General features: G+C 43.1%; 2 protein-coding genes across 4 annotated transcripts in view; one reads left to right on the top strand and one right to left on the bottom strand.

The window, feature by feature from the left end:
* Positions 1-7,050, bottom strand: part of LOC123499741 — a 30,069-nt gene extending 23,019 nt beyond the window's left edge. Inside the window, exons 1-9 of one of the 3 annotated variants that reach the window (XR_006673076.1) lie at positions 6,875-7,050; positions 6,642-6,790; positions 6,342-6,541; positions 5,677-5,769; positions 5,417-5,572; positions 4,394-4,551; positions 3,762-4,006; positions 3,356-3,606; positions 159-335 (exon numbers count right to left, since the gene is read on the bottom strand). Coding sequence is in view for 2 of the 3 variants with exons in the window: in XM_045248179.1 (XP_045104114.1) it covers positions 159-335; positions 3,356-3,606; positions 3,762-4,006; positions 4,394-4,551; positions 5,417-5,572; positions 5,677-5,769; positions 6,342-6,541; positions 6,642-6,745 (1,384 nt within the window). In the remaining variant the exon portion in view is untranslated. The remainder of the gene's footprint in view (positions 1-158; positions 336-3,355; positions 3,607-3,761; positions 4,007-4,393; positions 4,552-5,416; positions 5,573-5,676; positions 5,770-6,341; positions 6,542-6,641; positions 6,791-6,874) is intronic. The other 2 variants (XM_045248179.1, XM_045248180.1) reach the window with 2 other exon arrangements.
* A 3,470-nt stretch (positions 7,051-10,520) lies between these two features.
* LOC123499881 overlaps positions 10,521-12,500 on the top strand; it is a 24,320-nt gene continuing 22,340 nt past the window's right edge. The window contains exon 1 of the mRNA XM_045248415.1: positions 10,521-10,600. Within this exon, the coding sequence (XP_045104350.1) occupies positions 10,521-10,600 (80 nt within the window). The remainder of the gene's footprint in view (positions 10,601-12,500) is intronic.

Genomic DNA, 12,500 nt, shown 5'->3' with positions numbered 1-12,500 from the left:
ACGGTGACCACTGGTAAACTTTTGTCGTTTTGTTGTTGGTTTTCACCGACTTCACAGACTTCAGTCTGATAACAGCTAAAGGTTGCATAGGAGTTCCTACTAACAAAAGATAAAAAATCGCACAACACAATCAGCAACAACACAACACAGCAACTAACCTCCATCTTCGTCCTCACAACTGTTGGCCACTGCGAGGAAAGTGTCAGCGAAGTGGCTGTGTCCCAAAGTAAAGCTAGCGATGTGGAGGGCGCCTCTGGTGGGCAGCTGCTGGAAGAGAACGAGATGGTCCTCTTCTAAGGAGTAGTGGAAGATGAAGCTATCGATGTTGCGCTGCCCTGAAAGAGAGAGAGAGAGAGAGAGAGAGAGAGAGAGAGAGAGAGAGAGAGAGAGAGAGAGAGAGAGAGAGAGAGAGAGAGAGAGAGAGAGAGAGAGAGAGAGAGAGAATAACTTTATTTTCACTTATAAAGTGGTTATTCATTTTCCATAGTGTTAGGAACGTTCCAGTACAACATAATCTTACAATATATCACGACCCATATGGTTGTGTCATCAGATTAAAACCATTCAGACAGAGGTGCTAAAAGTCAATTAAAAACGTAATAAAATGGAAATAAAAATAGAAACTAATAATAAGCTAAAAATAACAATAATAAAAAAGATTCTAAAAGATGTCTAGCGAGTCTGCTTTTAAAATGTGACAGAGACAGCGCTGGTAACGTCAGAGGGCAGACTGTTCCACACTTTTGGGCCTGTCACTTCCAAACTTCTGGCACTCTGTTGTCGTGTTTAACTATTTATTGCTTCGTGAAGTTAAAAATTTCTTATACCATTCTGGATAAAAACCACTTACGATCTTAAAAACAGTGGTACACGTCTCTAGTTTATGCTTTTCGATAATTCCTAGCCATCCAAGTCTTTTCATTATAGGTATGACATGATAAAATTTTCTTGCAACTCCCACCTTTTGCAGCAAATTTTGTAGTTTGAGCCTTGTTTATTACTGTAGCGTTTGTGGTGCCCCATATCCTGATACAATAATTTATTAGCACAATTGATTGTACAACGAATATTCTGAAGGATTTGTCAAGGTTCTTACTTATACGGCTTACTAACATTAATATACCTATAACTTTTTTACTCATTTCATCTGTGTGCTTATCAAAGATCATAAAACGGTCCATGTACAGAGCTAGGTTTTTAACATAGTTATTTGGGGTGATGGTGTCCTCATCTATTGGAATGACCGTATTAGGAGGAACGTGTGCCAAAAATTGTCTATTACCAATGATAATACACTGGGTTTTGCCCGTGTTTAACAATGGACCATTTTTTTTTTTTATACCATGTGGGCTTTCACGGGAGTTTATGGGCTAAAGGGGATACTTTTTGGGGGTATCTACTATCTCAAAGCCCACCCGCTAGGAAATCGTTGCCCCGAGTGAGGAAGCCTAACCTACACTCGGACCATGGACAGGATTCGAACCCGTGCGCTTGGAGACCCTCGGACCCCAAAGCACGCATGGTTCCACTGTACCACGGCGGCCCCAAATTGTGAGAAAGTAATCTTTTATACATTTTAAAGTGTTTCGTCAGTATATTGCACTACTACACAATTTTTAAAGATTGCATTCAAGTCGTTGACAAAAATGTTGAATAAAATTGGGCCCAAAACTGATCCCTGTGGAACTCCAAAATCAATACTATGTTTCTTTTATGTTGAATTTTTCACACGTACTAATTGAGTTCTGCCTGTTAGATTATTGCTAAACCAGAAGGGATCAATTTTGAGCTGAACACATTTATTCATCAGAATGTTATGATTAACACTGTCGAATGCCTTAGAAAGATCACATAGTGTTAGTAAAGATTTTTTTCTCATCCATATTTTTATACATTTTCTCGGTAATCACCGTCAATGCTGTCTCAGTAGACAAATGAAGCCTGAAACCATGCTAGCTATTAGATAAAGTTTTTTGTCTTCTAAGTAATTAGTTAAATGATTTGCAATAATTTTTTCTAATATTTCTGATAGAATTGGGAGAAGTGAAATAGGTCTATAATTGCTTACATTGTCAGCATCTCCATTTTTAAAAAATGGTATTACTATCGCATGCTTCCAGGCGTCAGGAAACACACCGGTGACGATGGAAGTATTAACTATACAAGTCAAATATGGTAAAACAACGTCTAAAGCATCTCGAATAAATTTCAGTGGTATGCCATCCGAGCCATCAGATTTGGTATCATTTAAAGCTTTAACAGTGAGTATTACTGTGCTGACAACAAGCTGAGGAGCAACATCAATGTCATGTGGTGGTGGTGGTGGTGTGTAGAGTGCGTTGAGTTTTTTCACGAGTAGCTTTTCCTACGTTAAAGTGCGAATTAAATTCATCTGCTTTATTTACAGTCATCGCACGGATAAAAACCTACATTGCTCTTCCTATCAGGAGCAATTTCTCTGATGAGTTTCCAGGTTGCGGCAGTGTTTCCTCTATGGTTTTGAAATTGCTTATTATAATAGGAGTTTATGGCTTTTTCAATAAGAGCAGTAACCTTCTTTTTCTCTCTCTTGAACTCTTCTTGCAATGTTATGTTGTGGCGGTCTTCTTTCAATTTATTTCGAGCATCGTTCCTGATCAGAATAGCATGTCGGATGTCATCACTCATCCAAGGTGCGGGTGGTCGACGGATTACTTGGGTCATAAAAGGAACACACGCATCTAGAGTATTAGTAAAAGCCTCAGTAAAAATTCTGACTTGGTCGTTGACATCGTCGGTGAGAAGTATATTCTTCATAACAGGTGAATTATCTGCTAATAATGTGGAAAATGTTTCTTGACTATATGTACCAAGCTCACGAAACGTCTAAATAACAGGCTGACGTTTGGGTTTGCTTATATTTACTTGCACGCTGACAAGATCATGGTCAGCAGTAACTTGAGAGAGAGAGAGAGAGAGAGAGAGAGAGAGAGAGAGAGAGAGAGAGAGAGAGAGAGAGAGAGAGAGAGAGAGAGAGAGAGAGAGAGAGAGAGAGAGAGAGAGAGAGAGAGAGAGAGAGAGAGAGAGAGAGAGAGGGGGGGGAGGGGAAGGGGAGTGAATTGGAGTGAACACAGAAAGAGGGAGAGGAAAATGCACCAGCCAAAGGAGCAATTCGAAGAAGGAAAATAAAATTAGGATGATAAACGGAAGTGAAAAAGAAATACGATCTAGAAATTTCAAAGTACGAGCAAAGAAAGAGACTGACAAGACAGAAGACAAGTGCAGGAAAGGCTGAGGAAAACTTCGAGGAAAAAAAGTAACAAAATACAAAACGATCATCTGTCAGATAAAAATAATCATGACATTCAATCCACACCTTTGTTGTTTCTGTAGTTGGCCATGGCGACGAAGTGCCTGCTCCCGATGGTGAAATGTGTGACAGTCCTTGGGTAGCTGCCTGGCAGGACGCGGTGCTGCAAGGCGTCGAAGTAGTGTTCCTTCCACTTGTAGAGATACGAAACGGAATGATAGTTGGTTCTGTGGGCCAGCACCTCCCCAGATGGGCTGTATTCCACATTGACCTCCTTCGAGTTGGCTATTAGGAGGTAATGTTCGCCGTCCCGACTCCTGTATTGCAACAAAAAAGAAAAAATGAAGAGAACATTTAGCTCTCCTACATCGTAACACGATAGATACATACATACATACATACAGACAGAGACATACACATATGCATAATATAAGAAAGCATTATTACGATAAAACATAATAATTTGCCTCACCACATCTCCAAGTCCACAGGTTCATCCACCTCAATGCTCTGCAGATGCTTGGTGGATAGTTTCCCGGAGCCATAAGCTTCCTCCTCCACCTGGTACACAGTCACCTCAGGCACTAGTTCCTCATGGATACCAAGGTGTTGCACTTTCCTTCTAACGGGCGAGATGCAGGCCACCAGCAGTATGTCTTCAGGCACCACCGTGAACCTGCAGGAGTGCACGCCTGGAAAGGGAGGCGTCGACTCCACCTGCCGAGAATTGCATGAATATTTCTTTTGTAATATATCACATCTCTTCGATTAATAGATATAGATAAACAAATAAATATGGATAGATAGATAGACAGACTGTTTGATATAGATAGATAGGTAGATAATAGATACAGATATAGATAAATAGATAGATATACATACATACATACATACAAACATCCATAGACAAAGAACATTATAAAAAGTCAAATAATAAATAAATGTGCAAGTTACGGACATGTAAAATAAATAAAATCGCCATCGGATGATGCAGTGGACATAATGAGGCAAAGGCCAAATTGGCGACGTTTAATAAATATCCAACTGATACATACAAAGCAAGGCTGAGAGTGCACCATACCAGACAAACTCGTTGTGTCGCACCTTGTATGGCCGCTGCGTGACGGCGTACAGAGTGACGATCTTCCTCACACCCATGCCAGCAACAATGAGACGCCCATGCCACTGAGTCATATAGACGCCTAGTGTCGGCTCCGTCTCCAGCGACAACAGTGTATCCACTTCGTCCAGCATTGCCACGCCTGCACGACATACAAACGTGAGAAAGTCTGGAAACAATGTTATCAGGGTGTACAGTGCTCGTGGTGGACGAGGGAGGGGCTTTAAGGGGCAAGGTGTGCTTCATGAGGACTTTTGAAAGGAGGTGCGTGGCCAGTAGTTTAATAAAAAATCCTAATCGTAAATAAAGCCTTGGGAATATCGATGTACGAAAATAGCATCGACCAGGAAATTTTTGGGATGTTATGTTTTTAAAATGACTTGACAGAATAGCAAATGGCCAGATCATCACACAACCACATTCGCTTACACATGGAAGAGTTAACCCTATTTGATACCGTTTTTTACACGAGATCCTTTATTAGACCTAAAATCTAATCTAACAGAACGCCAGATGAAACGAACGGCGATGCATTATATCTGTGACAATGAATTACAGCCTTGGATCATGATCCTGCTGATTTGGGAGTGTGTAGAAAGAGCAATAGCCATCAGACTCATGCACTATCAACAGGTAAATATAATACGCGTAATCTGAGCCACAAGAGGCATTCATCTCCCGGCCTCACAATACAATCGGGTGGCGCCGATTGCTGAGCGCCACACCCAGGCAGCTTCTACTCGGCTGATGGGGCGGACCACAAAAACCAACACCAAACTGAATTTAGACTCCATTTCCAAGCGCTTCAGAGGAGCAATTTCAAAATGACAAAAGTGACGTGACGGAAAATGCTGGTGGCAACCACACCGTAAAAGTGCAATTTGTATGGCTCGCGGCGGAGTGGCGAAGCAAACACTATTACGTTAGCGCTAACACAAAAAAATGTGTAGCTGACAAGCAAGCGACCGCCTACGCCCACCCTCCTATCCAAACCACGCTCTACCCACCGAACGGGTCACGAATAAAAGGATGATGGACTGGATGCTCCCTTTTCGTTCTCATCATGTCGTTCCCACTGTAGTAACTGTCGTCGTTCTCGCCGGCTCCCGCACTCGTGGCCGCCTTGACTTCCTCGGTTTGATGCTCTGGTCCAAAGTCATCGTCTGAAAAAAACTTTAAATGGTATTACTAAAATTTTCAGCCTAATTATCACAATATGTCGGGGCTCCAAAAACCTTTCCGTCTCTCACCACGCCTCCACACACACCTGGCCACGTGAAGACGGTGACGTTGGTGTAAGCAGTGACCTCATCTTCCACCTCCTTCAGCAGCCGAGACTTGAGTGAGACCAAACGTTCTGCTGAGTAGAAAATTAACAACGAACTATTACTTATACGGTTTAACAAATTTCTTAAAATAATACCGTACCTTTCAGTATTTTCACACATTCTTTCCCAATGCCCCTAGAGTCATGTCCTCAATCTATTAATTCCCAACTAACAAATGAATCAAATCTACCCTAACCTAACTCCTAAAAAAGCGGTGGTTTAATGCCACTTTTCAGTATGTTGTTCACCAAATCATCTCCTTTACGTGTACACACTTCCTACTTAAACATAATGTTCTTAATAATCCTGTTATATAAATCAACCCAAGGAGCAAGCAAATCACTAACTGCTCCTCATCACAAGTATTTACCTCCAAACCACGTACGTACTTGAACATGTTACAAACGACAGTATTTTATCAACTAAAAGAAAATAAAAGAAAATAGTACGGAGTTTTTTTCTTTTTTTTTATTGAGCGAGTCATTAGGCAAAGGAAAAACTTAGTTCAAGATCTGGCAGTAAATACATATTGATCACTGAGGTCCCAGGGATGCTCTGTACAAAATAGGATGGGAGCCAGAATCGAGCACTCGTGGACACTCACCAAAGCTGTCGATGCCTTCAGCGACAACATAAGGACGAAGTGTTCCCCAGATAGCCCTTGCAGTCGCCCTTAGGATTCCATCTTGCTCATGGCCGTCACCGTTAGCACCATTACCTTCACCACCATCGCCTTCCTCATATATAGTCGAGGTGATTGCCACCTCTTCGTCACTAACACTCCTTCCATTGGGTATCTGGTGACTATGACACAAAATATTAATTCTCTTCGTCAGTAATCCTTCAACACTGCATTGCACGTGACGTGAGTAAGCAATCTAATGCACAATTACTGTTGCCTCACCGTGTATGGGGCAGATCGGTGAGGCACAGCGGCGTCAGTAGCAGCGTTACGGTGATAAGCAGCGAGAGTCGAGGCCCAATCATTGTCAAATGAACAGGAGGCATGGCAAGTCTCGCTGGAAGGGGAGACCGCTGGGCGTTGCCTGCTAACTGAGGAGTACGCACAGGGTAAGAGGAAGGTCTCAGACTCATTTATGTCTCGAATCAAATGAATCATAAAATCATCAAAATTACCTTAAAATGTTTGAATGTTTTGGTATGTCAGGTCAGAAAGTAATGGATGTGTTGAGTCCCTTGGTTACAGCAGCTGCTGAGCCACGTGACGCGTCCTTGCAGAGAATTAACACTCACTACTAACGAATAGCTGGAAACTGACCTCTGCTTTGCGAATCCTTACGATTTACATTTGCTAACTCAGCCTAAACTGTCAGAGAGAGAGAGAGAGAGAGAGAGAGAGAGAGAGAGAGAGAGAGAGAGAGAGAGAGAGAGAGAGAGAGAGAGAGAGAGATTCTCCAAAATGCAAGTACTATATCTGGTTTTGAAAGAGAAAAGTCAGTACTTCGAGAATGACTACGCTGAGGATACAATTACGGCGTTTCGTTTGTGAGTCAAGTCATCAATTATCGAATCAACGTTTTGATGGAGAACCAAAATGTCTTCAGAATGCTGAAATCCCACAGAACAGCACGCCAATAGGCTGTTTCTTTAAAAAAGACACCCACATATCCACAAGAACGCGGGGAACGGGAGGAAGAATAGCCTGGCAGCATGAATCAGGGGATTCATTACCCCTCCCATCCCCACACACCCTCCAAATCCTTGCACTAACGACATCAATGAAGCTTAGAGCACCACTTCATCGCTTTCCTCTGCTGCCTCTGCCTTTCTTCTCTATTTCCACGTCTCTATATGATGTACTTTAGGGTAGATAGGTAATGTAATGACAGAAAACGATGGTCTCAGTATAGTTCACTTATCAAGGATTCAACATGATATATTTACATACATTTACAAACTAATATATATTAGCCGATGACTAGGTATTCCAACCCTGTATGTTTCAGGTCACCCGGAATGAAGCATTGAATCATGAAATTACTGTAAATGTAACAACGTTGATCAAAACTTCCTTTGCATTTACCACACTTAGCATTGCTATCTCTAAATTTCAACTCCAACCACCGATTCGTTCTTCTTTTTTTCATTTTTATGTTTTACTTTTCAGAGCAGTAATTATTCATTTTTCATCTCTTTCTCTTTAGTATTCATTGAATAGATCTTTTTCACAAGTAGCATTACTGCTTCAAACGTCCACTCATTTTTCCTCTCTTTTTTCCGCTATACTTTTCATATGAAACACTATTCTAGATGCATTTCAAATCATATGAGGATGAGACATACCAGCTATAATTATCTTCATGTGGATGAGAATGGAACAATTTCATGTTAGTTTAAGTGAGCTAGCTACCACAAATGTGGCTGATATGGCTCATAGATATGTAATTCGTCATGCACGTTTGTTTTTTTGTTTGTTTTTATAGCTTCTTTCCTCAAGTATTTATTGTTTTATTGCTGACTAAACACAAACAAGTGCTTGTTCGTTGCATACTGTCCGTCCCGAGGTGCCCGCTATGTTCCATCACCCAATGTCTGTAGGAATGTTTCGTCCATTAAACTACTAAACCGCTACCACGTAATGCATCTTGGAGAGGGGTGAGGGATGGAAAGGGAGGGAGGGAGGGGTGAAGAATGGTGTGTGTTAATTAAACAAATCATTTTTTCAAGCAACCTTTTCTTTTCAAGTGTTATGGTACATGTGTTAAATTATTTTCTGAAATGCTTGACATTTGGGTAAAGGAACACTTACGAAATGCTGATCCATTCTCCCTCTTCCATGAGCCCCCACCAAGTTGTGGATCAGAGAGGAACCACTGCTGTATCAAACGCAGAAGATGGATTAGTTAGTAGTGGAGCCTGGTAGTTAATGATTTTGTGTATCTGGATATTTCTACATTACCCTATTAATGAAGAATTGAAAAGTTCTGAATAGAGTTGATCAAGAACAAGTTAAGAGCAGCTGTTGTATGTAAGCATTTATAAAATAAAAATAAGTGTCCGATATACAGTCTTCGTAACAATCACTGAAGCATTATTCATGATCAATATTCTTCGTTATCTTACCTTATAAATATGAAAGAGCTTTTCTTGAAATCGCTAATTATGGATAATCAAATCATGCATCAATGAGAAACAGCAGTCTACAGAAAGAGGGAGTAAAAAATTTCAACACAACATTATTAGCAAGCAAACTTAATTTCCTGCAGGGTTGCTAAATGGTGCCGAGGAATGCTGAGGCTCTTACAGCTTTCATTTTTCGCAATAATTGGTAGTTTCGTGTGGTTCGGAAGGCACCACAACGAACTGCCCAGCACAGTGACCGGGGTCCAGGACAGAGAGCAGTGCAGCGCCAGTCAGACCACGACACCCACCACCACCACCACCACTACCACCACTATCGCGGGACAGACGCCTGTGAGTGGACTTTTCTACTGTTATTCTGTTAATTTGATTTCGTTGTTTTAAAAAGTTACTCCGCCCTGAAAAGAATGGAATAATCTGGGATATTGGGTGTGGCGGATTGAGTTAGCGGCGAGACAAGCGTGTGTAGGACGCAGTGGTTAGTGGCCGGCGGCGGGTGACGGTGACGATGACGGCAATAGTGACGGTGAAGGTGACGAGTATCGATACGTATCAATGTTTTACTGTATCCATTTTAACATTAAATAAGGAACAATCTGAATATCCTTTCAAAGTACCAGAAAAAGCAACACTGGTGGAAAGATGATAGCGTCTGTGTTGAGCAAGGTATGGCGTGTGTACCGAGGACGCTGCCACCACCTCCCCCCCCGGAAACCCGGCCTGAGTGATAGGACGTGAGGCTTCATCACTGAATAATTCGCAATACACAGAACAAAACAAATGTCTCCTTAAGTGTTAGTACATCACAAACGTTACACAGAAGATCCTTTACTTTGAGCCAAGAATAGTGTTGTTGATTACAAAAGTGCAGATAATTATGGCTAAACACATCACAAACTTGTCTTTACGAGAGTGAAGAAACGCATGTCTGCACACTACTGCCGCTCCTTTGCCGCTGCCAAGTTGCTAAAGGCGTATAATTGTGTTGCATTCCTTTGTCTGCACGTTCTGGGTGCGGAGGGCGCAGTATTTTCACATAATAATCACGGTACTTGACAAGTTAAATAACTATACACTTCTGTTTAGCAAAATACTCATCAAAGTATAATGTGACGGTGAGAAAACGAACACATGAGTTACTCCACATAAGCGCAATACAACATGCAGTGGTGTGCGTGCTTTGTGCGTACGAGCTTGTGTGCGTGATATCTCGTGCGTGTACAGGCACTCTCAAATTAGTATAATGGAATCTAAAACTTGCGTCTTGGCAGCTGTGTGTGTGGGGGGGGTGATAGTTGGGAGCACCTGGGGAGTGATTCGAGTACTCGAGGAACAGTGGCAGCCTTCATAAGTTGCTCTATAAATAATTTCATCAGCAGTAGTAACAATAATTAATTTGTTGTGTAAATAATAATAATAATAATAATAATTTATCAATTTATTAATATAAAAAGCTAATGATCATGATAATGACAATAATATGTAATAAATAATAACAATAAAAATGTATACCTTTCAAGTTTGTGGAAAGCATTCATCGGATAGGGACACTTGTAAAGCAATGGGTCGTTCCATACCTGATCAAAGTGGACCAGTATTGCCATCCTTTACACTGACAGCTTGGACCTGACGAGGAGTTACTGCCTTGTCAAAACTCCCTAGTGCTGCAGGCGGCTTCACGATGGAGAAGTCACGGTGGATCCTGCCGTGGCTGTTGGTGCTGTCCCTCCTGACTGCTGCTGACGGCGGAAACTACTCCAGGTAAGATCAGTCGCAGCGAAGGTGGTGGCCATGACCTACATAAGATAGACTATCAGTTTCTGGAAGTGCATAATTTTTTAAGGGCGTTTACGAAGAGAAACGACATGAACACAACAGCAATATGATTTGCCGATTCAGGTGTTCTTGATGGATGTTGCAGTGTTCTTTCACCATAATAAGTGAAAAGTACAAAATTAAAGTTCGTTTGTTTTAGTTCCGGTATTCATCACATCTGATGCTCTCCAGAAAGTCAGCCAGGTGAACCCAACTCCCAGTGTGGCACTCCAACCACAGCAGTAACCTCCCGGTTAACAGCTTTACTCACGAACACGAGCGAGACACTTTTATCTGTCGACCTTTGCAATGCCAGGCCAGCGATATACCACTGTACTAGATAGAGTAAAATGGTGAGGCTTCATTGATTATTTTTACGATAAACTAGTGGAAGTGGATGTTAACACAAAAAGGGCGATTCATGAAGATCTTGAGTTAGGACTTGAAGCAGAGGAGGACGAGGACGACGACTACAGACAGGAAGAAAAGGATCAGGAGGACAGACAGGAAGAAGAGGATCAGGAGGAGGACAGACAGGAAGAAAAGGATCAGGAGGAGGACAGACAGGAAGGAGAGGATCAGAAGGAGGACAGACAGGAAGGAGAGGATCAGGAGGAGGACAGACAGACAGGAAGGAGAGGATCAGGAGGAGGACAGACAGACAGGAAGGAGAGGATCAGGAGGAGGACAGACAGACAGGAAGGAGAGGATCAGGAGGAGGACAGACAGACAGGAAGGAGAGGATCAGGAGGAGGACAGACAGACAGGAAGGAGAGGATCAGGAGGAGGACAGACAGACAGGAAGGAGAGGATCAGGAGGACAGACAGACAGGAAGGAGAGGATCAGGAGGAGGACAGACAGACAGGAAGGAAAGGATCAAGAGGAGGACAGACAGACAGGAAGGAGAGGATCAGGAGGAGGACAGACAGACAGGAAGGAGAGGATCAGGAGAAGGACAGACAGACAGGAAGGAGAGGATCAGGAGGAGGACAGACAGACAGGAAGGAGAGGATCAGGAGGAGGACAGACAGACAGGAAGGAGAGGATCAGGAGGACAGACAGACAGGAAGGAGAGGATCAGGAGGACAGACAGACAGGAAGGAGAGGATCAGGAGGACAGACAGACAGGAAGGAGAGGATCAGGAGGAGGACAGACAGACAGGAAGGAGAGGATCAGGAGGAGGACAGACAGACAGGAAGGAGAGGATCAGGAGGAGGACAGACAGACAGGAAGGAGAGGATCAGGAGGAGGACAGACAGACAGGAAGGAGAGGATCAGGAGGAGGACAGACAGACAGGAAGGAGAGGATCAGGAGGAGGACAGACAGACAGGAAGGAGAGGATCAGGAGGAGGACAGACAGACAGGAAGGAGAGGATCAGGAGGAGGACAGACAGACAGGAAGGAGAGGATCAGGAGGAGGACAGACAGACAGGAAGGAGAGGATCAGGAGGAGGACAGACAGACAGGAAGGAGAGGATCAGGAGGAGGACAGACAGACAGACAGGAAGGAGAGGATCAGGAGGAGGACAGACAGACAGACAGGAAGGAGAGGATCAGGAGGAGGACAGACAGACAGGAAGGAGAGGATCAGGAGGAGGACAGACAGACAGGAAGGAGAGGATCAGGAGGAGGACAGACAGGAAGGAGAGGATCAGGAGGAGACAGACAGGAAGGAGAGGATCAGGAGGAGGACAGACAGACAGAAGGAGAGGAGGGAGGAGGACAGACAGACAGACAGACAGGAAGGAGAGGATCAGGAGGAGGACAGACAGACAGACAGGAAGGAGAGGATCAGGAGGAGGACAGACAGACAGACAGGAAGGAGAGGACAGACAGACAGACA

Source organism: Portunus trituberculatus, chromosome 50 (genome assembly GCF_017591435.1).
Source record: "Portunus trituberculatus isolate SZX2019 chromosome 50, ASM1759143v1, whole genome shotgun sequence".
NCBI classification, from domain to species: Eukaryota; Metazoa; Arthropoda; class Malacostraca; order Decapoda; family Portunidae; genus Portunus; species Portunus trituberculatus.
Note: the sequence above shows the minus strand (reverse complement) of the source record. Positions and strands in the feature narration are given on the sequence as shown.